This window comes from Rhinoderma darwinii, chromosome 3 (genome assembly GCF_050947455.1).
Source record: "Rhinoderma darwinii isolate aRhiDar2 chromosome 3, aRhiDar2.hap1, whole genome shotgun sequence".
Classification (NCBI taxonomy): Eukaryota; Metazoa; Chordata; class Amphibia; order Anura; family Rhinodermatidae; genus Rhinoderma; species Rhinoderma darwinii.
This window is the reverse complement of record NC_134689.1, coordinates 59,258,373-59,285,656: the sequence shown is the minus strand read 5'-3', so window position 1 is coordinate 59,285,656 and position 27,284 is coordinate 59,258,373. Positions and strand designations below refer to the sequence as shown.

At 41.5% G+C, this 27,284-nt stretch overlaps 1 protein-coding gene across 6 annotated transcripts in view; it reads right to left on the bottom strand.

Moving 5' to 3' along the window:
* The window catches only part of LOC142748947 (RUN and FYVE domain-containing protein 1-like), a 543,301-nt gene that overhangs the window by 436,956 nt on the left and 79,061 nt on the right, over nucleotides 1–27,284 (bottom strand). For all 6 annotated transcript variants that reach the window (XM_075856376.1, XM_075856372.1, XM_075856375.1 and 3 more), the window contains 2 exons: nucleotides 9,899–10,000; nucleotides 3,067–3,190 (listed from right to left, as the gene is read on the bottom strand). In XM_075856376.1, coding sequence (XP_075712491.1) covers nucleotides 3,067–3,190; nucleotides 9,899–10,000 — 226 coding nt within the window. The remainder of the gene's footprint in view (nucleotides 1–3,066; nucleotides 3,191–9,898; nucleotides 10,001–27,284) is intronic.

Below are 27,284 nucleotides of genomic sequence, written 5' to 3'. Positions count from 1 at the left end.
GGCTCTGTCACCAGATTTTCCAACCCCTATCTGCTATTGCAGCAGATAGGCGCTGCAATGTAGATTACAGTAACGTTTTTATTTTTTTAAAACGAGCATTTTTGGCCAAGTTATGACCATTTTTGTATTTATGCAAATGAGGCTTGCAAAAGTCCAAGTGGGCGTGTATTATGTGCGTACATCGGGGCGTTTTTACTACTTTTACTAGCTGGGCGTTCTGACGAGAAGTATCATCCACTTCTCTTCAGAACGCCCAGCTTCTGGCAGTGCAGACACAGCCGTGTTCTCGAGAGATCACGCAATGTCGTCACTCACAGGTCCTGCATCGTGTCGGACGAGCGAGGACACATCGGCACCAGAGGCTACAGTTGATTCTGCAGCAGCATCAGCGTTTGCAGGTAAGTCGATGTAGCTACTTACCTGCAAACGCTGATGCTGCTGCAGAATCAACTGTAGCCTCTGGTGCCGTTGTGGCCGACACGATGCAGGACCTGGGGCAGGAAGTGAGTGACGTCACAGCGTGATCTCTCGAGAACACGGCTGTGTCTGCACTGCCAGAAGCTGGGCGTTCTGAAGAGAAGTGGATGATACTTCTCGTCAGAATGCCCAGCTAGTAAAAACGCCCCGATGTACGCACATAATACACGCCCACTTGGACTTTTACTTTAAACACGCCCACTTGGACTTTTGCAAGCCTCATTTGCATAAATACAAAAATGGTCATAACTTGGCCAAAAATGATCGTTTTTAAAAAAAATAAAAACGTTACTGTAATCTACATTGCAGCGCCTATCTGCTGCAATAGCAGATAGGGGTTGCAAAATCTGGTGAAAGAGCCTCTTTAAATTTAATTGACAAATGGGTTCAATTTTAATAGCCACACCCAGGCATGATGACTGCCAGACCTGTTAAATCTAAACAGAACCTGTGTGGCAATGTAAAGCCGGCTAGGTCTCAAAAAGAGGATCAAGACAAGATGCCACATTCTAAAAAGATTGAAATGCAGATTCCAAACAATGTAATTACAATCTATCAGTTTAGAAGGGCTACAAAGCCATTGCTAAAATTCTGGGATCCCAGCAAGGGAGAACCATTATCCACAAAGGGAGAAAACGTGGAACAGTGGTGAACTTTCCCAGGATGGTCGGCCTTCCAAAATTTCACGAGATGGCATCACCGACACTACCCGGAGGTCACAAAAGAAGCCACACAAAAATCGAAAGAAATGCAGGCCTCAATTGCTTCAGTTAAGGTCCATGTACACAATTCCACAATAAGACACTGGGCAAAAATGGCATCCATGGATAGCTGTAAGGCTTAAACCACTGCTAACCAAAAAGAACAAAACCGCTTGTCTCGCATTTGCTAACCAACATTATGTAACGTCCAATGGGGTTGTGTTAATCCACTGGGCTTCTCTGCCGTAACAGAGTAGCTGCTGGCCAGACAGGTATAATACAGTCACTGGAAGATGGTACCTTGATGGCAGCTGGAGACAGTCAGATTGCAGGTATTGGAAGCAGGCTGGTGCTGGATTAGGGGAAGAAGGCTGGTGCCGGATTAGGGGAAGCAGGCTGGTGCCGGATTAGGGGAAGCAGGCTGGTGCCGGATTAGGGGAAGCAGGCTGGTGCCGGATTAGGGGAAGCAGGCTGGTGCCGGATTAGGGGGAGCAGGCTGCAGAACTGGTCACTGACACAAGTTTCAGGATACAGAACTAGTTACGGACACAGGATTCAGGAAACAGGATAAGAAACCTTTGCAGGCTAACACTGGGATGGAAACAACATCATTGCTCAGGAACTGAGGAATGGGGCAGGGTCACTTATAGGGGCCAGGGTGTGCAGGAATAGGCTGGGTAAATTTTAACTGGTGCACGGAGGTCCTTTAAGAACTAGCACTAACGCGGGCACCCTACGGGCACAGTCCGGAAGAGGAGGCAGAGCGTGCCGGCGTCCCTGGGCATGGAGAAGCTGACAGTAAGAGGGGGATGTCGGCAGTCAGCGGCCGCAACACAATAAGATGACCCCCCAAGTCTTTTAAGATACAATTCTGTGGACTGAGGAATTCTACGTGGAACTTTTTGGAAGGCATGGGTGTCGTTACATCTTGCATAAAGCCACCACTTTTCACCCTATGAACATCATGATAACAATCAAATATGGCGGTGGTAGTGTGATGATTTTAGGCTGCTTTGCTTTTGCAGGAGCTGGAGACTTGTCAAAAATAGATGGAACGTTGAATTTTGCTCTTTATCAGAAAATCTTGAAGGAGAAGGTCTGCCCATTTGTGACCTAAAGCTCAAGCACAATTGGGTTATGCAGCAGGACAATGATCTGAAGCACAAAGGCAGGTCCACCTCTGAATGGCTGAAAAAAAAAAAAAAGGTTTTGGAGTGGCCGAGTCAAAGTAATGACTTGAATCCCATGAAGATGCTGCTGCAAGAACGTAAACGGGCAATTCATGCTCGAAAACCCTCCAATGTAGCCAAATTAAATTTGCAATTCTGCAATGAAGAGTGGGCCAACATTCTATCACAGCAATGTAAAAGACTCCTCACAAGCATTTGATTGCAGTCGATACTGGCTAGGGTGGCAGTACCGGTTATTAGGTTTAAGGGGACAAATACCTTTTCACATTGGTGATATAGGTTTTGAATACATTTTCATCCTCAATAAATGGAATTATCATAGAAAAGCTGCATTTTGTGTTTACTCATGTTTTTTTTTAATCTTATATTAAAAGAGTCTGAAACATTTAAATGTGACAAATTAGCAAAAATAGAAGACATTTTAGAGCAAATGCTATTTCACAGCTTTGTATACTTTTTTTTCTGAGAGGGGGTTTACATTCAGATGCACTGATATATGATGTCAATACAAAATCCATCAATATAACGCACAATGTTCTATAGTGATATGGATAAACAGTATTGCGAAGATTGTGAAACCATAATAACAAATAGTAGTCATGCTTATTTTGCTATTTTTCTGAGCTACTTTTTATCTTTGACTTAAAATAACACACAAACGTAAAATTCATTAATTTTGCTTTGTTTTGTACTTTTACCTGAGAATCTAAATCTTCTCCCTTGAGGCATAAATTTGCATCAATCATGTTAAGTCCCATAAGAAGGCCAACAATAACAGCTCCTTCTTCCTCCATCATTAAAGCTTCATGCTCATAAAAGTCACTTGTTAAAAGAAAAGAAAAACAATACAAAAAAGCATTATGTCGTTAGTTACACCAGTAGTATTGTATAATCATGCTAACCAGCTATTTGGCAGTTTACAATTTCCCTTTCATATGCATAAATAATCCTAAATTCAATGAGAACATAGGGGCTCATGTTTCATTCTGATCTTATAGGCAAAGGGGCCTTGTTGCTAGAAATCAGGGTGTACCAATGACTGTGCCATCAGAATACCCTCATTATTAGGGCCATCATAGCCAGCAGAATGCACCCCATAATCAGTGCCGACGGAGTGATCCTGTACTCAGTGGAGCCAGCAGAGTGTATCATTGTAATCCATGGTGTTCTTGGGAAGTAAACTAGTTAATGGGTACATCCCTGGTGGGATAGGTTGGCGAAGTAATTAGCGTCACTGTTATATTATTTTAAGTAATTAGATCCAAAATGATGTACTGATTAATTTTATAATATACTTTTTATAGGAGTCAGAGCCCCTACCCAAATTTACTTTTTTTCCTTCACACAGTCAGTTAAAGAGGTTTCTAGGGGATATAAGAAAAAAATCCCAAAATGCTAAAATAATAATGTTCTTAACTATTCCCTCAATGCAGGGCCGGACTGGCCAACTGGCAATTCTGGCAAATGCCAGATGGGCCGGTTTCCTCAGTGGGCCGCTCTCTTCTTCCTCACTGACTGGCCGCAGGCTTTTTTCTCTCCCTGAGCGGTGCACTGTGCACGCTATGCACTACACTGCCTACTACCGTCACTGATCGTGAACTGCAGCGAGTGCACTGTGCAGCTGGAGGCAGCCCAGTATCCTCCCTCCAGTGTCAGACGAGGCCACACTCTCTGTACTCACTACAAAGCTCCAGAGCGTTAGAAGATGGAGCAGTTACAGAAGCCCTGGACCTTCTGTGGAGCCTGCTGGCTGCTTTTCAATACAGCCAAGGCTCAGTCTTCATTGTGCTGCAGAAGTGGCAGGACCCATTGAGATCCGGTCTCCTCCTCCCTCCCAGCTCCTTTCTGTAACAAGATACAGATTGCTTCGTAGTCGGCACTGACAGGAGGGGGAGGGTAGTCTGCAGATTAAAGAGGCTCTGTCACCAGATTATAAGTGCCCTATCTCCTACATCATCTGATCGGCACTGTAATGTAGATAACAGTGGGTTTTTATTTTGAAAAACAAATCATTTTTTAGCAAGTTATGAACAATTTTAGAATTATGCTAATACGTTTCTTAATAGACAACTGGGTGTTTTTTACCTTTTCACCAACTGGGCGTTGTAAAGAGAAGTGTATGACGCTGACCAATCAGAATACACTCGCAAGATCACGTTGTGCTGTGTAAGTCCCACAGAAACTTTACCGAAGTGTCGGGAGTGTGAATAGACATCACATCCTGGCTGGAGGTAATGTCTATTCACTCTCAAGACAATTCGGTAAAGTTACTGTGGGTGTATGTGACAGCACAGTGTGATCTCGCGAGATCACACTGTGCTGTGAATACAGATGGAAATGAATGGAGAGAAGCGTATGATGCTGATTGGTCAGTGTCATACTCTTCTCTTTACAGCGCCCAGTTGGTAAAAAGGTAAAAAAACACACAGTTGTCTATTAAGAAGCAAATTAGCATAAATCTGAAATTGTTCATAAACTTGCTCAAAAATGATTGTTTTTCAAAATAAAAAAAACTCATCTACATTACAGCGCCGATCAGAGTATGTAGGAGATAGGGCATTTATAATCTGGTGACAGAGCCTCTTCAACACAGAGCAGTACAGTCTTCTGTCCTCTGCCCCCCTATTGCTGCTCTCTCCTGTCCTCTAGGTGCTCTTTCCTGTCTTCGCCCCCTTCGCAGCTCCTTTCTCCTGTTCTTTGCACACCCAGCTGTTGATTTACTAATGGCACCTTCTACCACTCTCCTGGGATGTGACAGTGGGTAATTGCCCCTGCTTCTTAAGGTTTCCTACATGTCACAGGTCCTGAAATCAGCTATCCATAGAAAAAGTAAATGTCTGTGTAATGTGTGTATAAATTCTGTAATTGTGTGTATAAATACTGTATGTGTGTATAATGTATATACTTTGTATATGTATATAATGTGCAAACAGTATGTGTGTAATGCCCAATTCACATCACGTTATTGTCCTATGTTTATCTTGTATGTAGGGAAAGATCCTGACATTAAACATATACCTCAAGCAGTTCCCGACATCACTGTCATAGATGTACGGATTTAGCCATCTTTATCTGGACGCTGATAACTTGCTGCAGCGTGATATCACACAAGAGCCATTGAAAAAGTCAAGTTAAAGTTGCTTGACACTGCGTATTTAATGTATTAAAAGTCAAGATAAAGACGGCTACATTTGTACACGGTCGTCACACCACCGTCTCAGAGCAGTGCTCTAGCTCCCGGGCAGAGCGCTAGCTGATTCTCTGCTTGAGGACTCCAGCGATAGAAAACTCCTGACGTTGCTGTCCATATATGGAGAGTGACGTCAGGAGCAGAGCTGGAATCCCGGGGCAGAGTGATAGCTGTTGCTCTGCCAGAGGCTCCAGCACTTTGGAAGGTCCTGACATCACTGTCCATATATGGACAGTGACATCAGGAGTAGTGCTGGAGTCCCCGAGTAGAGCATTAGCTAGCACTCTGCCCTGGGATAGGCCATCAATATCTTATCGGTCGGGGTCCGACTCCCAGGTTGTTGCATTCAACAATTAATTTGTTACCTTCCTAAAGAGGTATTTCCATCTTGTAAAAGGGATTGCATATTCTAGCATACGCCATCACTTTATGATCTGGGACCTATGGGACCTCCACCGATTCTGAGAATGAAGGGACTGCAGCACTGATTTAGCGCCACGACTATTTCACTGTTTTTACCTTCGTAGCGATGCTCCCAGCCACCTGGCTGTGTAGGCAAGGCAAGGTGTGAGCCCAACTTACTACAGTCCGACTCTGGACAGCATGCATGTAATTTAAAATGCCAGGGCTGATTTTAAGCCACAGTCCGGCCCTGCCTCAATGCATCACTGCGTGACATTGCTATGGTTGACACATACCCAGAGCGGCCTGTGATTGGCCAGCACGCTATTGAGACACAATATACTGATAAAAGTGTAAACCAGAAGCAGTAGGGTATCCGAACGGCAGCAGTTATGGGACGGTGAAGAATTTTAAAATTCAGTTTATTGATTACAATTTAATTATTTTAGCATTTTAGTAAATTTTATTACATTTTTTCTTCTTTACCACCCTCCAGTGGTGGCTGCAGCAGAAACACTGTATAAGTGTTCTGCAAAGACTAAAAGTTGAAGGGGCAGGTTTTAACCCTGTAACTTCCCCCTTATATATGTACGACACGGAGTGCATCTGCTATTTATTAAAGTGTAACTCATGTTATAACAAGCATGTATCATATGGCTAGCAAGACCTATATAGATAAGCAGAAAATGTGCAGAAAGGAAAAGATGAGACATAAAATGTAATGAAAGTCTATGTGCTGTCTGCACGGTTCTTTAATTAAGCTGAGAGAGGCCTAAAGGGCACTGTGCCACAGAATGGAGTGGTGTTGCAGTTCCATGGGCAGTGGGTGGACGGGAGTGCCGCTGTGCAGGGGAAAAACTGTGATAGAGGACCTGTCGGCTCTCCTAAAATGTCAGTTTTAATATATACTGCATTTGTATTCCCCATTAAAGAACAATTCTGGAGTAGCTTTTCTCTCTGCGCTGTGCCGTTCCTCTGTTGTTCCTTCCAGAAATATGACTAAATTGACAACTGGGCATTACCATTATTCTTGGCAATAGAGCAAATCAAAATGTCAGTGTGTAGGGACCATATTGACAAAGTGAATGATAATATACAGTTGCGAATTTATTCATACATTTTCAGGAGAAATAAACAGAGGAACGGCACAGTGCAGAGTTACAAGAAAATATGCTGAAGCAATACTATTTTACAGGGAATACAAGTATTTACTAAAAAGAAGAGGTAAAGCCGGCAGGTCCTATTTAAGTAGCGATGCAGCCCCTTTATTCTGAGGATCAGTAAGGGTCCCAGCAGTTGAACACAGTAGATGAGGATTTGATGGCATATCTTATGGTCCTCTTACACAGCCCGACATGGGCCATGTAAAAGGACGCCTATCAATGAGACAGCTTGTTGATCGGCGCTGGTTTGCGCCTTTCACAAGGAGATATGTTTGGGGACAAAAGATCGACCATCCCTCGTCCTAACACATTTCTATCCTTCCGACAGCACATCTCCATATTTACACAGAATATGTGCTGCCGATAACGATAAAATTTCTTGCAGCATAAATGATAAACTCAGCCAATGAACGTTTATCGGCTGATCATTGCCCTGTTTATTCAGGGCATTAGTGATATGCCATTTCTCCAATGGTAGGACAACTACTTTAAGCACTGATATCTTCTAAGTAATAGGTGGAGGGATGTAATAGAGGTGGCATTTTAAGAGAAATCTTTTACTTGAATCTTTTACTTGAAGTAGTTGCGTCAAGATAGACATTTATCCCCTGTCCCTAGGGTAGGTGATAAATATCTGGTTACTGGGGGCCCCAATGATCACTAGAATGGGAACGGAGGGATTGGGACCCCAATCACTGCACAAATGAAGTGAGGAGAACTTTCAGTGGGACTGACAGAGGCAGCAGAGTATAGTGCTCTGTTATTTCTATCGGCCCCATAGACATTGAATTGACAGGGCGCATGCTTGACCACTGCTTCATTCAAGCTCCTCCTAACTGACTATCGTAATAGAGTTCAGTGAGGTCCCAGCAGTGAATAGTTAGCCTGTGAATAGGTGCTAAATGTCTATCTTGGCACAACTCCTTTAAGTTTTAAGGTCCTTTTAAACAGGGCAATGATTAGCTGATGAACGAGCAAACGTTCATCAGCTGATTGTATCGTTTATGCAGCAGAAAATATTATTGTTATCGGTAGCATATCTCCCTATGTAAACAAGGAGATGTGCTGTCGACATGATGGTAATGCATGGGGACAAGCGATCAAAATAACGATCACTCATCCCAATACTTAGCTTCTTGTAAAAGCAGACTCATTAATCGGCGTTCGTTGGTACGGCCAGAATTGGCCAGTGTAAATCGACCCTTAGAAAATGTTCTATCTACTTGATAAGATCATAATCCACTAGGTAAAACAGTATTAGGCTCGGTTCTCACATTACGGACACACCACAGCCTAGGTGTGTCCAAAACCAAGACAACATATAGATTGGTGCGGTTTACAAATTGACTGCAGGTAAAAGCACTTTAATTAATAATGGCCGCATGTTTATGCAGCTAAGCGTCACTTCACCGGGCAGTCATTAATAATGAAAGTGCTTTTACCTGTGGTCAACTTGAAAACTGTGTCCGCAACGTGAGAACCCAACCTTAGTATGCGAAGGACACATTAGCAGTACAACAGTTTGAAGAAATATCTCAGGAAATGGACCGCTTCAGATTTCTAGAGCACAGTATTGATTTGTCTGTCCAGGGATACAAGAGGTGGAGCGTGAATAGGTAAATACCACTAGAAGAGATGTGGGAATAGCTGTGTCACGATACATAAAGCTCTAAGGCTGGGTTCACACGACCATGTTACGTCCGTAATGGACGGAACGTATTTCGGCAGCAAGTCCCGGACCGAACACACTGCAGGGAGCCGGTCTCCTAGCATCATAGTTTTGTACGATGCTAGGAGTCCCTGCCTCTCCGTGGAACTACTGTTTCGTACTGAAAACATGATTACAGTACGGGACAGTTGTCCTGCAGCGAGGCAGGGACTCCTAGCATCGTACACAACTATGATGCTAGGAGACCGGCTCCCTGCAGTGTGTTCGGTCCGGGACTTCCGGCCGAAATAAGTTCCGTCCATTACGGACGTAATGTGCGTGTGAATCCAGCCTCACAGTCACGATTACTAGCATGGCCTACCAACTGAAATAAATAAGTAGAGAAGAGAAACCAGACTAGTATCGTGGGAAATGAGCTTTTGTTTTTTGCCTTGGAATAGGTCGTTATATATCTATGACATCTCCATTTTGCCTTTCTCTTATCTCCTGAAAGGTGGTGGTACCACGTATTAGGGTATGTGCACACGATGAGAGGCTTTTACGTCTGCAAAGACAGACTGTTTTCAGGAGAAAACAGCTGCCTCATTTCAGACGTAAAAGCTCCTCCTCGCATTATGCGAGGCGTCTGTGACGCTCGTAAATCTTGAGCTGCTCTTCATTGACTTCAATGAAGAACGGCTCAAATTACGTTGCAAAGAAGTGCCCTGCACTTCTTTGCCGAGGTAGTCAATTAACGCGTCGTCGTTTGACAGCTGTCAAACGACGACGCGTAAATTACAGGTCGTCTGCACAGTACGTCGGCAAACCCATTCAAATGAATGGGCAGATGTTTGCCGACGTATTGTAGCCCTATTTTCAGGTGTAAATCGAGGCATAATACGCCTCGTGTGAACCCAGCCTTAGAGTGCAGCAGATTAGTGGTGTACCCTAGAGTAGCAGATTGCTAAAATATGGGACTGTTAAAAAGGTAATAACATTTTGTACAGGCGAAAACTATTTTAAATCAAAGAAGAACTTTCTTAAAAAATATTTTATTTCCACAAAATGGCTAATGATTACACTGGGAAAAGAATAGGAACATGCTTATCATATTATACTCCGATTACCTTAGCAGATCCTTGTGCTCAATAAGAACTTGCAAGTAATCAGCCAATTTCTTTTGCATCAATGAAAGGTGCAACCAAGCTCTCCCTTTACCAACAGAAGTCCTTAAAAAAACAAAAATTTGTAACCTTCAGCATAGAAATAGCACTTTGACAAAACATATGAAATAGAATTCACTGAAAGCGTACCTTACTTTTCAGATTACTTTTTTGAATAAGCGGTCATATATGTGTACACAAGAGGAATAACCCTATTTCTGTAGATTATAGGTCTTATAATCTGCATTTTTGTTTTAGCAGTATTCCCCTCCCCAGGCTCTCTCTTTCTAATTCCCAGTTGTCTTTGATCTAGTGGGTAGATCCTCACTGCTATCATGTCTGCCATACACTGCACACACAGAGCAGAGAAGAATCCTGCTCTCCTATCTCTAATACACACACACACACACACACACACACACACACACACACACACAAATACATACATACACATTGTATCATTGTAGATGCCAGCAGAACTTCAGGACCATTCTTCCATCATTTAGATCAATAACGTCATTATTTTTTCGAATGAAATTGTCAAATTCATTGTTTTTGGTTTTGTTTAGTCCCAACCTATATAATAAAAGTTTTTTTTTTTACATACATATTGATTATTTCTTGTCTCCATTGGGAATAATCAGTAGTGAGATATTGGGTTTGATATCCAGGTACACACATTTTAATAAAATATTGGAGTTTTGGAATGGCTACTGCATCGATATATGCTGGTCCGTTACACGTTTGTGATCTTTTGGATTACCTATATGCATGAAAATGCAATTGGGTTAACCCTGCAGATCCTGGGGACTGGAACCCTTTGACCACGGAAGTGTGGCCAGGGATCTTGTATACCTGCGTGTGGACCTTTGGTGCCTTTGATCTGTCTACAGACACAAATCTTTAGACATTTCTATGTGTACCATTATATCTACACTAATTATCCCTAGGAGCATATTTTTGATTATGCTTTGATCTTTTTTCCTGGTTGGTACTATACATTATATCATAAACCATTGTGCTATAAGCCTTACCCCTTTAAGGAGACAGGGTCATTGGTTTGTGGTTGCTTGACAACGGGGGACGCTCTGCCCCGTAAATATCACGCGCAGAGCGTTCTTTGTCGTCATCACGCTCTCGGAGCATCCTATTGCATAGCAACGTAGGACTTCCAGTCTCTTAACCGGATGCCAGCAACTCATACTCAACTCATGTGCCAGCACCCACATACTCCGAATACAACGTGCTGTGGAATGATCATCGTGACACATACAACCTGATGGTGATTTTCATCAAAAAGGTCCTGAAGCTCTGATTGGTGAGTGGAACTATTATGATTAGTTCTGACAAATGTGAAAGGAAATGTATTTTTCCAAAGTGTTTTATACCTACTGTATACCTTATATATACTCATATAATTATATGCTTGTACAAGTTAGTTATATTAGAAGGTAGGTGCTCTGGGACTATAAAGCAGTAGTGCCGTGTGAAAATACTATGCAGCAATAATAATAAGTAAAATGGAGAATGATAGTGTAGTGTGCAAAACACTACGCAGCAATAATAGGTATGATGAGGGAACGGCCCCTCTAAGAGCCAATTGAGTTGTGGAACTATATCTAAACTTTCTGACTCATTTGTTAGTGTCATTTGTTATTGTCTGACTATAAATATCCGCTGCTGATAAGAATAAAGTATAAGCATTTTCATACAGTAACGTGTCTGTGTGTTTTTGCTCCTCCGAGCTGCTCGTATTCATATATTGATTTTTAAGAAGCTAATTTGAAGCTGGATGGAACGCAAGGCGTAGTGGATTGTTAAATTGCACTCACAGTTTATGGCGCCCGAACAGGGACTGCGGCACTAGGACCCTGAGACCACCTGAACCAGGCAGAGGAGACCGGACGGGAACGTGTAGACCAAAAGCTGCAGCAGAATGTAAGAAGATTTGATTCTTCTATTTTTGCTCTGCATCTCCCACTCTGGCCCCCCCTATTTTCGGATGACTAAGGCTCCACCTTAGGGAGTAAGGTATGAAGCCGCAGTTCCAGAACCCTGTACTCCCTTAGAAAAATATTACAGCCGGTTGGATCTGTCTGTAAAAAGATAAAAGTTACGCTGCATATTTATGTGTTATGATGTGATAAGATTTAATGTTGGAATGTTTTGAGGTTAATTCAAATGAATTAAAATACAGATATTGTGAGACACGGGGTCTTGAAAATGTATGTGCCCCCACTGTTCCCTATTCTTGTATATAGTTTATTGGTTTGCAGTAATTAATATTACCAGATATATTATTTTCTGTGTTATTGAATAACTAATTACATTTGTTTTCACACATGAGGCACGTGCTATGGTGCTGCCTAAATGTTATTTTTGAAAATGTGAGATGTTTTACAGGTAAATAGTTGCAAGTCATTTTAAAAGATAAAATGTATTTTTGTCAGGAGAAAGTAATTTTTTTGTTCCAGGCTATTGCGTATCACAGGGAGCTAAAGTAGTGCCCCCCCAGATAGAGTGCCCGACCTTATTATGTTGAGATATGTAGTTTTGAACAGGTACAATTTTGTTTTGTTTTAATGAATTTGGTTCTAGGAGGTCTACAAAATGTGTATGAGACCCCAATGAGTAATCCAGATTAAATGTGTATGACCGTAACCAAAATTTGAGATTTTTCTGAATAGATGGTTCCAGATCCTTCGAGAACAGTAAATATGGCACTGGGTATGCTGTGCTGTAGTCTCCACCCAATATGAGGTATTGTGTAAGAGACCATCCCCCTCCAGAAAATTTACACAGGAGGCGAGGTGACGTCACTCACAGATGAGTCTTTACAGATTTAGATGGGGAGAAGGAAAAAAAAAAATAATAATAATTTGTTCATTTTATGCTAGATTTCAGTAACATATTTTGTTTGTTTTTGTATTAATCAGGTATTTAAAGGACCTGGTGGGTGGGATTTACAAGTGTCCTGGATCATCAGATGAATGTGGAAAAATAAAACTCCATCCTTTTGAAATGTTCTATCTATATGTGACATGGGTTTCCAATGTAAATTTGTAATGTAGAAATATTTGATCATATACAGTATGTACAAGACAGGATATGAGGCACAAGGTAAATCATCCAGAAACCACTCTCACCTTCTTGTTCATTTCAAGAAGCGAAGCTGGAGGTGCTCGCTGAGGCTTGTAACCTGGCAGAAGGTAAGACGGCCGACATTTACACTGACTCTAGGTACGCTTTTGGCATCGCCCAAAATTATGGGCCCATTGGTAGTAGGAACTTTATTGGATCATCGGGTAGGCCAATTGAGAGCGTAAGAGAAGAAAGACCTAACAACAAGAGTATGTGCAGCCAGGTATCAGTAAATTGGCTTATCCCTGGATACAATAAAGCCACCACTAGGTTTGTAGCAGCTGGCATGATGTGCGCACGGCATGACATAGGTAAAACAGCAAAGGTACCTGTGAAAAGTGAAGCCCGGCCAGATTACCCGTCCCAGCGACTGCAGAACATACAAATACCCGAAGTAGAAGTGTTTGACAATGTGCTTGTGTGTGTAGACCTGTTCTCATGGGGGCCTGAAGCCCGGCCTGTATCTTCCCCACTGCAGACGTTGTGTGTAGTGACAGGGGAATCGTTTTTATCCCAAGTATTGAAATAGTGTTTGTACAATGATAAGAGGTCAGCGGTTCTCCAGATGTTATTCCAAAGTTAGTTTGCTTAATAACTGTATTCAAGAAGTAAAAATGGAGGTTAAATTCTATGTAAAGTTCTAGACCAGTGTGCCTCAGCATTGGACTATTGCCGGCGTCAGATAAAAAGGTACAGCAGTGGTATATTCCGATTTGAAAACACCTTCCTGTATATGGATTTTTATTTATTTATTGTTGTTGTTGGAAAGGAAATTTTTAGACCAGAAAATTCTGTGCAGTGTATATATATATATATATATATATATATATAAGAAAAAGGAGTTTGCATGTATCACTTCTAGTTGTTGCTCATTGTGAACGTTTGATGTAAAGAGGTTATTTGTTGAGGTTTTTCTTCAAATTAATTATTTGATTAAGATCAATTAATGATTACACAATGAAAAAGCTTGTTCTCAACAGGAAGAGTCCAACTGGGAGCGGAAGGCGTGAGAACCAGATTCTAACAGAATGTGGATGGATAAAGGAAGGTAAACCGGTAGCACCCAAGGAATTCTTGATGGCACTTGCGTTGATGGTGTATGACCTCACATATGCCCCAAGACTGCAAGGATCGATGTGGTAAGATCTAATTGGTATGTCCCAGGCTTTACAGCTGTTGCTGCTAAATTCTGTTAGAGTTGTTTGATTTGCCTACAGAACAGTCCTGGCACCGGTGCCAACCTTATCATACCTGCCTCCCACGAAGAGAAGAGACCTTGAGAGGCCTTCCCAGGTAAAACGAACCAGAGTAGGGGGGAGAAAAATTGGTTTGAGACACTTGTCAGATAAACATGTGGAATCTGTTTATATTTTTGTGAGTTGGAGATGTTCCAGGCAATCAGCTCAAAACAAGGTACAAATCCTGCTGAAAAGTGTAACAACAAGTGCAAATGAAATGTACCCAGTAATTACACATTTTCTAGGGGCCCTGTCCATTGTAACAGAGAAGTTTTTCTTCTATAAAAGGTGTTTGCTTGATTTAGTTAAAGGGCCTGCCATTGTTATTGTATTTACTTAGAACAACTTTTATATTACGTAGATGAGATCACCAGATTAGCATATATTTTAACAATTGATAAGGGTTGGGGGTCCCCAGCAAGTGCCAGTAAACATGAACTAAAAAGACTTTTAATATGATGAACTCCATCATCGAGATGCGGCAGGCGCAGCCTGAGCCAATACAATGCGTTTGTCATGAACTGACGGCAGTTTCACAATTCTAAGCAGCCGCCCAGACAAGTAACTTACCGGAGGAAGAGAACAGATACGGAGGGTTTGTGGTAGTCATAATAAAACTCCACTAATCAGTCTACGTGGGATCTCACCCCAGGCTCACAGCATGAGGTGCTGTGTACAGCCCGGTGACGTATACTAAAAGAGACAGTATCTGACAGGTGAGAAGGACCAAACCAAGTCCTGATGACATCAGCAAAGTTCAAAGTAAAGACCAAAGACCTGAGTGAACCCGTTAGCAGCATCCAAGTGTTTTAATAAGTAAGTGACTAGGAGGGGGTAATCATAAATCCCCCATTGGACACCACTGTGCAGTCTGACACCATAATTGTGTGGGTTACCCTGAGGGTGACAGTCAGTGAAGAGCAGAAGAAGAGGACGATGATGTACAGGACTTGTCAATACACTGGTGGGACCCCATACCCAAACCGGACATTGGTGATGGCATCATATTAGTTGATATATTGTTTGAGTTTTATAATCATAATATATCATTTCTGTAATTTAATATGAGAAAAAGGGGGGTTTGTGAAGGACGGTTTATTTGCTTATATTTTCTGTATGAAATTACATTATGAATTATCAAGCAGGATGCCGAACTACTAAGATATGTATTATGTGAAAGTGATTATAATAATGTTTAAATGATTTAATTTTATGCAGCAGCCATCTTGTCTTGAGTTCCCATCTAGGGTCTTTTGTAGTGAATAAGAAAGTCATTGTTCCTTTAACACAAGTAATGTTAATTTTGTATGTTTTATCTTTGACCTTGGCTCCCATACGAAGCTTGCAGAGAAGGGACAGGGAGTGAGAAGGGAGGGTGGGAGAGCCTCCCCCATCTTACAAGGGCATTCTTGTATATAGAGATAAAACCACAGAGTGAATGTATGGTTACGGATGACCCCAACACACTAAAACCTTTTTATTATAGGTACCCTTTTCCGGATGTATATTTAATGTTAGCCATATAGAATGGAAGAACTATTATTGTATCTCTCCCGGATTTGGATGAGATTGTAAGCACAGTATGGGTATCGGACCCATTGCCAACACCTAATATTAGTCTCACCTTAGATGAGTTGAACAAAGTTCTAAAAGACGCAGAAGAGGTAAAAGAGATGGTTAGGAGACATAATGTTACACTACAAACAGTCAAAATGAATGCTGTTATAAGTGGGAAAACGCTGCGACATTTAGGATCCCAAATTAAGGATGACACGGCTCATCACTGGTATGATATATTTACAGGTTTTTCACCAACTACCAGTTCAGTATTAAGCTACTTATTCCAATCACTAATATGTATTATGATTGTCTTTGTCATTATGACTTGTTTTAATTGTTATGTGTTTTATAAGATACGGAGAGCTTTCACAGCAAGGCCTCTGGAAATAAGTAACAGGTTGTTGTGAAATTAGAGGCAGGTAATGATTACCAGACCTATAAAATGACAAAAGGGGGGAAATGTGAAAGGAAATGTATTTTTCCAAAGTGTTTTATACCTACTGTATACCTTATATACTCATATCCTTATATGCTTGTACAAGTTAGTTATATTAGAAGGTAGGTGCTCTGGTACTATAAAGCAGTAGTGCCGTGTGCAAAACACTACGCAGCAATAATAGGCAAGATGAGGGAAAGGCCCCTCTAAGAGCCAATTGAGTTGAGGAACTATATCTAAACTTTCTGACTCATTTGTTATTGTCTAACTATAAATATCCGCTGCTGATAAGAATAAAGTAGAAGCATTTTTATACAGTAATGTGTCTGTATGTTTTTGCTCCTCCGAGCTGCTCGTATTCATAAATTGATTTTTAAGACGCTAATTTGAAGCTGGATGGAACGCAAGGCGTAGTGGGTTGTTAAATTGCACTCACAGTACTATACATTATATCATAAACCATTGTGCTATAAGCCTTACCCCTTTAAGGAGACAGGGTCATTGGTTTGTGGTTGCTTGACAACGGGGAACGCTCTGCGCGTGATGTTTACAGGGCAGAGCGTTCTTTGTCGTCATCACGCTCTCGGAGCATCCTGTTGCATAGCAACGTAAGACTTCCGGTCTCTTAACCGGCTGTCGGCAACTCACTCACACACCCACATACTCCGAATACAACGTGGTGTGGAATGATCATCGTGACACATACAACCTGATGGTGATTTTCATCAAGAAGGTCCTGAAGCTCTGATTGGTGAGTGGAACTATTATGATTAGTTCTGATACGACTGGCACATATATGATTATGCCACAATCATGTTACATAGTTACATAATTAGTACGGCTGAAAATAGACACATGTCCATCAAGTTCAACCAAGGGACGGGAAAAGGGAAGGAAAACATTTCTACACAAAGGAGCTAATACTTTTTTGTTCTAGGAAATTATCTAACCCTTTTTTAAAGCCATCTACTGTCCCTGCTGTGACCAGCTCCTGCGGTAGGCTATTCCATAGATTCACAGTAAAGAAGGCTTGTCGCCTCTGCAGGTTGAACCTTTTTTTCTCCAGACGGAGGGAGTGCCCCCTTGTTTTTTGAGGGGGTTTTACATGGAACAGGATTTCACCTTATTTTTTGTATGTGCCATTAATATATTTATATAAGTTAATCATGTCCCCCCTTAGTCGTCTTTTTTCAAGGCTAAATAGGTTTAATTCTTTTAATCTTTCCTCATAACTTAAATTCTCCATGCCCCTAATTAGCTTTGTTGCTCTTCTTTGTAATTTTTCCAACTCCAGGGCATCCATTCTATGAACTGGAGCCCAGAACTGAACTGCATATTCTAGATGAGGCCTCACTAATGCTTTGTAAAGTGGCAATATTAAATCCCTGTCCCGCGAGTCCATGCCTCTTAATACACGACAATATCCTGCTGGCCTTTGAAGCAGCTGATTGACATTGCATGCTGTTATTTAGTTTATGATCTACAAGTACACCCAGATCCTTCTCAACAAGTGAATCCACCAGTGTAGCTCCCCCTAGGACATATGATGCATGCAGGTTGTTGGTACCCAGATGCATAACTTTACATTTATCTACATTAAACTTCATCTGCCAAGTGGATGCCCAAATACTTAGTTTGTTTAAATCTGCTTGCAATTCACAAACATCTTCCATAGACTGAACTATATTACATAGCTTGGTGTCATCTGCAAAAATAGAAATAGTGCTATTAATCCCATCCTCTATATCATTAATAAATAAGTTGAATAATAGTGGTCCCAGCACTGAATATTACCGGGGACCATTCAGAGAACTCTCTGGATACGGTCCTTGAGACAATTCTCAATCCAATTACAAACTATATTTTCTAAACCTATAGTCCTTAATTTACCCATTAGGTGTCTATGTGGGACAGTGCCAAATGCCTTTGCAAAGTCCAAAAACACTAAATCCACAGCGGCCCCTCTGTCTAGGCTTCTGCTCACCTCTTCATAAAAACAGATTAGGTTAGTTTGACAACTTCTGTCCTTAGTAAAACCGTGCTGGCTGTCACTTATAATACTATTTTTTGGCACATAATTCTGTATATAGTCCCTCAATCATTTTCCCCACGATGGATGTTAAGCTTACTGGTCTATAATTACCCGGGGAAGACCTAGAGCCCTTTTTTAAAATAGGCACCACATTTGCCCTGCGCCAGTCCCTTGGCACTATACCAGTCACTAGAGATTCTCTGAATATTATGAAAAGGGGGACAGAAATAACTGAACTAAGCTCTTTAAGAACTCTATGGTGTAACCCATCTGGTCCCGGGGCCTTGTGCACATTTATTTTATTTAATTTAGCTTGGACCATATCTACATTCATCCAATTCAGTATATCAACTGATATATTAACAGAACTGGCACCGGCTACATCAGCTGCTCTTTCATCAGTTGTATATACAGAGCTAAAGAACCCATTTAGTAACTCTGCCTTCTCTTGATCCCCTGTGACCAACTCCCCATTACCATTATCTAGGGGTCCTACATGTTCAGACCTTGGCCTTTTAGCATTTATATACTTGAAGAATTTTTGGGGATTTGTTTTACTATCCTTGGCCACCTGCCTTTCATTTTGTATTTTTGCTAATTTTATTACATTTTTACAGTTTTTATTAAGCTCTTTATATTTTACAAAGGCTGCAGACGTACACTCAGATTTGTATTTTTTAAATGCGCTTTTTTTGTCATGTATTGCCCCTTTCACAGAAGGTGTGAGCCATGTGGGATTTAATTTTAGTCGTTTATACTTGTTACCTATAGGAATAAATTTTGCACTATAAATAACCCAAAGTAGATTTGAAAATCTCCCATTTATCCCATTATTTGACATTAGTTCTTCCCAGTCTATATCCTGAATTGCAGCCTTCATCCTGGGGAAATTGGCTTTCTTAAAATTAAATGTTTTTGCCCTCCCAGTCTGCGTTTGTTTTTTACAGTATAGGTAAAATGTAACTATATTGTGATCACGGTTACCGAGGTTTTCACGAACATTGACGTTCCCAAAAAGCTCTGCATTATTAGAAATTACCAGATCCAACAGAGCTTCCTCTAGTCGGGTCTTCCACAAACTGGCCCAGAAAATTTTCCTGCAACAAGTTGAGGAAATGTCTCCCCTTTGCAGTTGAAGCCGAACCATGACACCAATTAATATCCCGGAAATTAACATCTCCCATTATCACTACAGTACCCGCCTGTGCAGCCCACTCCATCTGTTTATATAGCTGACCTTCCATCTCCTCAGAAATATTGGGGGGTCTATAGATTACATCAAAAGTAATTTTTTCAGTGTTTACCGCCCTTTCTAGTTCCACCCACAAGGTTTCCACCTCCTCACAGTATTCACCCACTATTGTCTCTTTCACACTCGCCTTCATATCATTTCTCACATACAGACATAGACCACCGCCTTTCCTATTTGTCCTGTCTTTCCGAAATAGTGTAAAACCCTGTCGATTTACAGCCCAGTCATGTGAAGAGTCCAGCCATGTTTCAGCAACACCAACTATATCTATATTTTCTTCCAGTACCAAGGCCTCCAGCTCCCTCATTTTGCTTGCTAGACTTCTGGCATTTGTGAACATACACTTTAACTTGCTTTTTCACTTTTATTATCAGAAATGTGATTTGACATTATTTGGGCATTTTTATTTACACTGCTCTTTTGTAACAAAAGGATCTCCTTATCCTGTTGTCTAGTCCTCTCCCCACATTTTGTTTCTCCCCCCACCAATATAGTCTGACCCCTCTCTGACCTGGCTACCCCTGTTTTTTCTACATTGACCTCCCTCCTCAGCCCTAGTTTAAATACTCCACCACCCAAGCTAGAATTCTCTCCCCCAGCACAGCGGACCCCCTTCCATTTAGGTGCAAATCATCTGCAGAATATAGTTTGTACCCCAATGAAAAAAGTCAGCCCAGTGCTCTAGGAACCCAAATCCTTCTCCTCTACACCAAGACTTAAGCCATGCATTTAACTCCCTGAGCTCCCGCTGTCTTTCCTGTGATGCGCATGGAACAGGCAGTATTCCTGAGAATACTACCTTGGAGGTCCTTCCCTTCAGCTTGTAGCCTAGTTCTTTAAAATTATTCTTAAGGCTCCTCCACCTACCATTTATTCTGTCGTTGGAACCGACATGGACCACGACAGCTGGATCATCACCAGACCCTCCCAGCAATTTGTCCACCCGTTCCACCACATGCCGAACCCTGGCACCAGGGAGACAGCAAACCATTCGGTTGAGGTGGTCTTGGCGACAAATTATTCTATCCGTCTTCCTGATTATAGAATCCCCTACGACTATCAATTGCCTTGGCTTACCTGCATTGCCATCCCGCCGACTACTAGCTGGGATATTCTCCCGGCTGTTAGGGAGATCAGTATCCACTAGGGCTGCAATTTCTGAGACCAACACCCTCGCATCATCACCCAACTCTGCACTTTTGCTTGGAATGTCAGAAACCGGATCGGCCTTCCTTTTCTTGGACCCCTTTCTACTGCCCCTAACTACATTAACCCAGCTACTTGCCTGATCCTGCTCACCCCTGTCTTCACCCTCCAGTTCTAACCCACTAACTGCATGCTCCGTGAGCAGCATGCTTCTCTCAAGATTGTCTATTGCCCTCAGTGTTGCATTTTGCTCCTCCAGATCTCTAATGCGAGCTTCCAGGTGACCAACATGCTCACATCTGCCACAGAGGTATTCACCCTGCAACTCCGGCTCCAGTCGTGCATACATATGGCAAACTGTGCACTGAAGAAAACCTCCAATCTTGCTGGCCATTATCCCAGTTACAAAAAAACAGCAGCAGTTGTTAATGCAAAAAGAATAGAAGAGTACTTACTGGGGCTTTAATTCCTCTTTTTAAATCTGGTTTTTGTAACTCCACTTGATATACAAACCACTTGTTTAACAAGCCCCACTAGAGCAGGCTCTACAGAGTACTGAGGCCTAATTTATACCACCTGAGACCAGCTAACCCCTCCCCCTAGTCAGCTGCTCAGCAGGAAGTAAGCTGCAAAGAAAAAATGGTTTTAAATTGTCACTTTTGCAAACTTTTTAGCAAGCAAGCAATCAATACATATATCACATACAATGGCCCCCCACTTTGTCACACACAACACAGTAGGTCAATCCGGTTTTTGTAACTCCACTTGATATACAAACCACTTGTTTTTTCAAGACCACAGAGCAGTAATTTTGTATATTTGGTATGTTGTACTGTTGTTTATAATATATACAAAACCGATAAAATACCAACAGATAGGATGCAATGAAAAGTAGTGCTAGGGAGTATCACCAAATAAGCTGTAAAGCAACGTTGCTAGCCATATTAGATGCACTATATATTGGATCCTACGTAGTAACCAAGATATACTTGGTGCGTCGTTCAAAAATTGACTGAAAACCAACTCAAGAAAATATGATCGACTGAAGCACAAATGTAGAGAAAGATACAAACAATACTTTATTAAAATAAAAACATGAGACAAATAAAAATGGAAATAGGGGATGAGTCACACAGTAAAAAAGGACGTCTGATCAATTAAACATACCAGGTATGGATATTGTGTCCACATGTAAGCAATGTACATGTATTATGTTATAGCAATAGAAATAAATACATGTAATCACATAAGAAACCGTGTCTAATGAAAAACAGCACGGATTCAAGCAAGGTACATCAAATGACAACAGCACAAATAGCAGGGAGGTAAAATCAGGTGCCGGTAGCTGTGGTGATTACCCAGTAAGTGTATAACATCAGTAATAATCACAAATAGTTACATAGGTAATATAAACCAAATTGTGCCAGAATGTGCTTGAGATCAAAAGATGACCAACAATGGTGAGCACAATGGAGCTGTATCTGCTAAACAGGACAGGAAAGATAAAACAACATACCAGTGGACATGATGGAAGCAGGGATGAGACGTCCCAACCCGACGCGCGTTTCGGCGATTGCCTTCGTCCGGGGTTAGGGTCAAACTACTTGTGCCCACCTATATATATAGTACAGAGCCCATATGTGTAATAAGACGATATGAGAAGAGGTAGCATAGACCGGATGTGGGGAGTCGGCGTCTGATGCGGGGTACAAAGATGGCGCTGCCCCACTTCCTGTACCACGTCATCAGAGAGGATGTGAGGCGGCGAGGACTGACCGCGCCCCCCACAATCATAGACAGCGGTCGGAAGAGGTCAGGGCCACTCCCCCCCCCCGGGGGAAATCTGTTGTTACAGAGTATCCATGTCATCAGCGCACAGCCACAGATCGTATACGTATATATGCCAAAAGAGGATCAAGCAAGAAGGATGTTAAGCTGAATAATGCAGCAGGAGTATATGTTACAGACAGTACAACAAATTATCTAAGTGTGCCGATGCAAAAATAAGTAAATCGCAAAGGGTGAAAGATAATGAGTGAAAATATAAATGGAAAGTGACAGTGAAGTGGAGTGAAATATAGTATGGTGAAGTGAATGAATAACAAGTGAGGGGAATAAATAAAATGAAATAAAAGAAGGTTTGTGCCTGAATGTTGCTGAGTAAGTGGACCAGTGGGTGAAAACTCAAAAGTGTACGACGATGCCGGAAAGAAATAAAGGGACCGATAATGTGACAACAGAATATGTGAATAAGAGGTCAAAAGACTAACAGTATTTGACTATGATGCAAAGTGTACTGAATGCACATGACAAAATAATGTGTAAAGGAATTAAGTTTATACGCATACGAAAATATAGTACAATACACCATAAAAATACTATATTTAAAGGAAAATGGTCATCAGTCACATAAAGAGACCATGCTAAAAGCTATGCATATAGTACATATGCGTCGTAAAACATATGAAAGAAAAGTAAGTGCCAAGGTAAGAAACACTATTACAGTGTTATAATTCTATGTGGATGGACAAGTATAAAAAAGTTAAACGCAATATATGTATAAAATTGATATTAAAATCACATAACAATAAAACGCATATATAAATACAAGAAAAACATATAAAATGACATGAATTCTCGTTCTTATTTTCTCGTTTTCCTCTATTTGGAACTTTGACTGTGGTCCAATCGGTAGCCTCCTCTGGTGGACACAGTGAATAATACCATGGCTCTGTGTATATAAATGGACAGAAAGAGGGTAGTTAGTGCTAAAAAGTGACACAGAAAATGAGGAAAGGGTAAAAACCAAGACCCATTACAGGAGTCAATGGCTACAAAAACGGAGCGTAGCTCAAGGATTCATTTAATCCATGTGGAAACATTGTCCCAAGAGTCCAGATCCAGCGGGTCTCGCATTGTGCGAGCTTTTGTTTTATGGCCCCACCTCTCGTGCCACATATTATATGGTCGATTCCCCTCACCTTTAATTTTGAGGGGTCACAGGAGTGATGCATTTTAAAATGCCGAGCCACAGGTTTCAAGTTCTCCAAATTCTCTGCCCCTGATGCCCGCTTTATGTCGGCCATATGTTCTCGTACACGGACCTTTAGCTCCCTGGAAGTGAGACCGACATAAATTTTTGGACAAGGACAGACTGCATAGTACACAACAGCTTTGGTGGTACATGTGATAGAATGAGTGATATTGAAGGTCTTACTACCTGAGGCATTAGTGAAGGTGTTCGCTTTTTCTACATTGGGGCACGCGACACATTGTCCACAAGGCTTACAACCCCATTTTGGACCCTTGGTCCCAAATGGGTATTTTGATTTTATTGGATCGTAATGACTTTTGACTAGATGATCTTTTAAATTTTTGGATCGTCTAGCTGTAACACTAGGATATTTCGTGATGAACCTATCCAAAGTGGGATCAGATAGTAAGATCGGCCAATACCTCTTTAAGATTTCTCTCATCTGTTGCCATCGTGAGTGATATCCAGTGATGAATCTCACCTGGTGGAGTTTATCTATCTTTTGCTTAGGAAACAACAGGTCATCCCTAGGTGTGCGCTTTGCCCTTTGGTAGGCTTTTTTAATGGATCTCCTGCTATAACCCCGTTCCAAAAACCGGTCTTTAAGATCATCTGCCTGTCTTTCGAATAATGAGTCAGAGGAGCATATTCTCCTTATTCGCAAAAATTGCCCGATGGAAACCGCTTGGATGGTCTGCGGAGGATGAGATGAAGAAGAATGTAGTAGTGCATTCACAGAAGTTTCCTTGCGAAAAACATCGCTGTGAAGGAAACCCTGTTCATCAGTGAAAATTTTAACATCCAAGAAATCCAGACATCTGGGATGTGCTTTATAAGTAAATTTTAAATTTATATCGTTTGTATTCAACCCAATCATAAATGAATCAAGATCCACATGTGTGCCCATCCAGATGACCAGAATGTCATCAATGTAACGGGTCCAAAAAAGGACCCGTGCCATTGAGTCACTCCTGTCATCTGAAAAGAGATCTCTCTCCCACAGCCCCAGGAATAGGTTCGCGTACGATGGTGCACATGCTGCCCCCATGGCTGTTCCCTGGAGCTGTAGGTAGAAACAACCGTTGAATACAAAAAAGTTGTGTGTTAGAACATACTCAAGCATCTGAATGATGAATGAGCAGAGTGATTTATCCAATTCTGACATAGATAGAAAATATTTGACTGCCCTTATCCCGTCTTCATGCTTGATGCATGTGTACAGGGATTCCACATCGATGGTCACAAGGAGCATGTCACTGTCAATGCTGACACCGCTGATCTTCTGCAGCAAATCGGCCGTATCACGAATGTATGATGGTAAGTTAATTACTAAGTTTTTGAGATGAAAATCAATGAATTTACAGATCCCCTCGGTGAGACTGCCCCTACCTGAGATAATGGGCCTTCCTGGTGGGATCTTTTCATTTTTGTGGATCTTGGGTAATAGGTACAGGGTTGGTACGGTTGGCTCATCCATTGAAAGTGCTGTATATAGTTCTTTAGAAATGGTATGGTCTTCTACTGCCTGCAGAAGTCTGGCCTGTAACTCTGATCTAAAGGACACCAGGTGAGATTCATCACTGGATATCACTCACGATGGCAACAGATGAGAGAAATCCTAAAGAGGTATTGGCCGATCTTACTATCTGATCCCACTTTGGATAGGTTCATCACGAAATATCCTAGTGTTACAGCTAGACGATCCAAAAATTTAAAAGATCATCTAGTCAAAAGTCATTACGATCCAATAAAATCAAAATACCCATTTGGGACCAAGGGTCCAAAATGGGGTTGTAAGCCTTGTGGACAATGTGTCGCGTGCCCCAATGTAGAAAAAGCGAACACCTTCACTAATGCCTCAGGTAGTAAGACCTTCAATATCACTCATTCTATCACATGTACCACCAAAGCTGTTGTGTACTATGCAGTCTGTCCTTGTCCAAAAATTTATGTCGGTCTCACTTCCAGGGAGCTAAAGGTCCGTGTACGAGAACATATGGCCGACATAAAGCGGGCATCAGGGGCAGAGAATTTGGAGAACTTGAAACCTGTGGCTCGGCATTTTAAAATGCATCACTCCTGTGACCCCTCAAAATTAAAGGTGAGGGGAATCGACCATATAATATGTGGCACGAGAGGTGGGGCCATAAAACAAAAGCTCGCACAATGCGAGACCCGCTGGATCTGGACTCTTGGGACAATGTTTCCACATGGATTAAATGAATCCTTGAGCTACGCTCCGTTTTTGTAGCCATTGACTCCTGTAATGGGTCTTGGTTTTTACCCTTTCCTCATTTTCTGTGTCACTTTTTAGCACTAACTACCCTCTTTCTGTCCATTTATATACACAGAGCCATGGTATTATTCACTGTGTCCACCAGAGGAGGCTACCGATTGGACCACAGTCAAAGTTCCAAATAGAGGAAAACGAGAAAATAAGAACGAGAATTCATGTCATTTTATATGTTTTTCTTGTATTTATATATGCGTTTTATTGTTATGTGATTTTAATATCAATTTTATACATATATTGCGTTTAACTTTTTTATACTTACTTGTCCATCCACATAGAATTATAACACTGTAATAGTGTTTCTTACCTTGGCACTTACTTTTCTTTCATATGTTTTACGACGCATATGTACTATATGCATAGCTTTTAGCATGGTCTCTTTATGTGACTGATGACCATTTTCCTTTAAATATAGTATTTTTATGGTGTATTGTACTATATTTTCGTATGCGTATAAACTTAATTCCTTTACACATTATTTTGTCATGTGCATTCAGTACACTTTGCATCATAGTCAAATACTGTTAGTCTTTTGACCTCTTATTCACATATTCTGTTGTCACATTATCGGTCCCTTTATTTCTTTCCGGCATCGTCGTACACTTTTGAGTTTTCACCCACTGGTCCACTTACTCAGCAACATTCAGGCACAAACCTTCTTTTATTTCATTTTATTTATTCCCCTCACTTGTTATTCATTCACTTCACCATACTATATTTCACTCCACTTCACTGTCACTTTCCATTTATATTTTCACTCATTATCTTTCACCCTTTGCGATTTACTTATTTTTGCATCGGCACACTTAGATAATTTGTTGTACTGTCTGTAACATATACTCCTGCTGCATTATTCAGCTTAACATCCTTCTTGCTTGATCCTCTTTTGGCATATATACGATCTGTGGCTGTGCGCTGATGACATGGATACTCTGTAACAACAGATTTCCCCCGGGGGGGAGTGGCCCTGACCTTTTCCGACCGCTGTCTATGATTGGAGTAGGATGTGGGGGGCGCGGTCAGTCCTCGCCGCCTCACATCCTCTCTGATGAAGTGGTACAGGAAGTGGGGCAGCGCCATCTTTGTACCCCGCATCAGACGCCGACTCCCCACATCCGGTCTATGCTACCTCTTCTCATATCGTCTTATTACACATATGGGCTCTGTACTATATATAGGTGGGCACAAGTAGTTTGACCCTAACCCCGGACGAAGGCA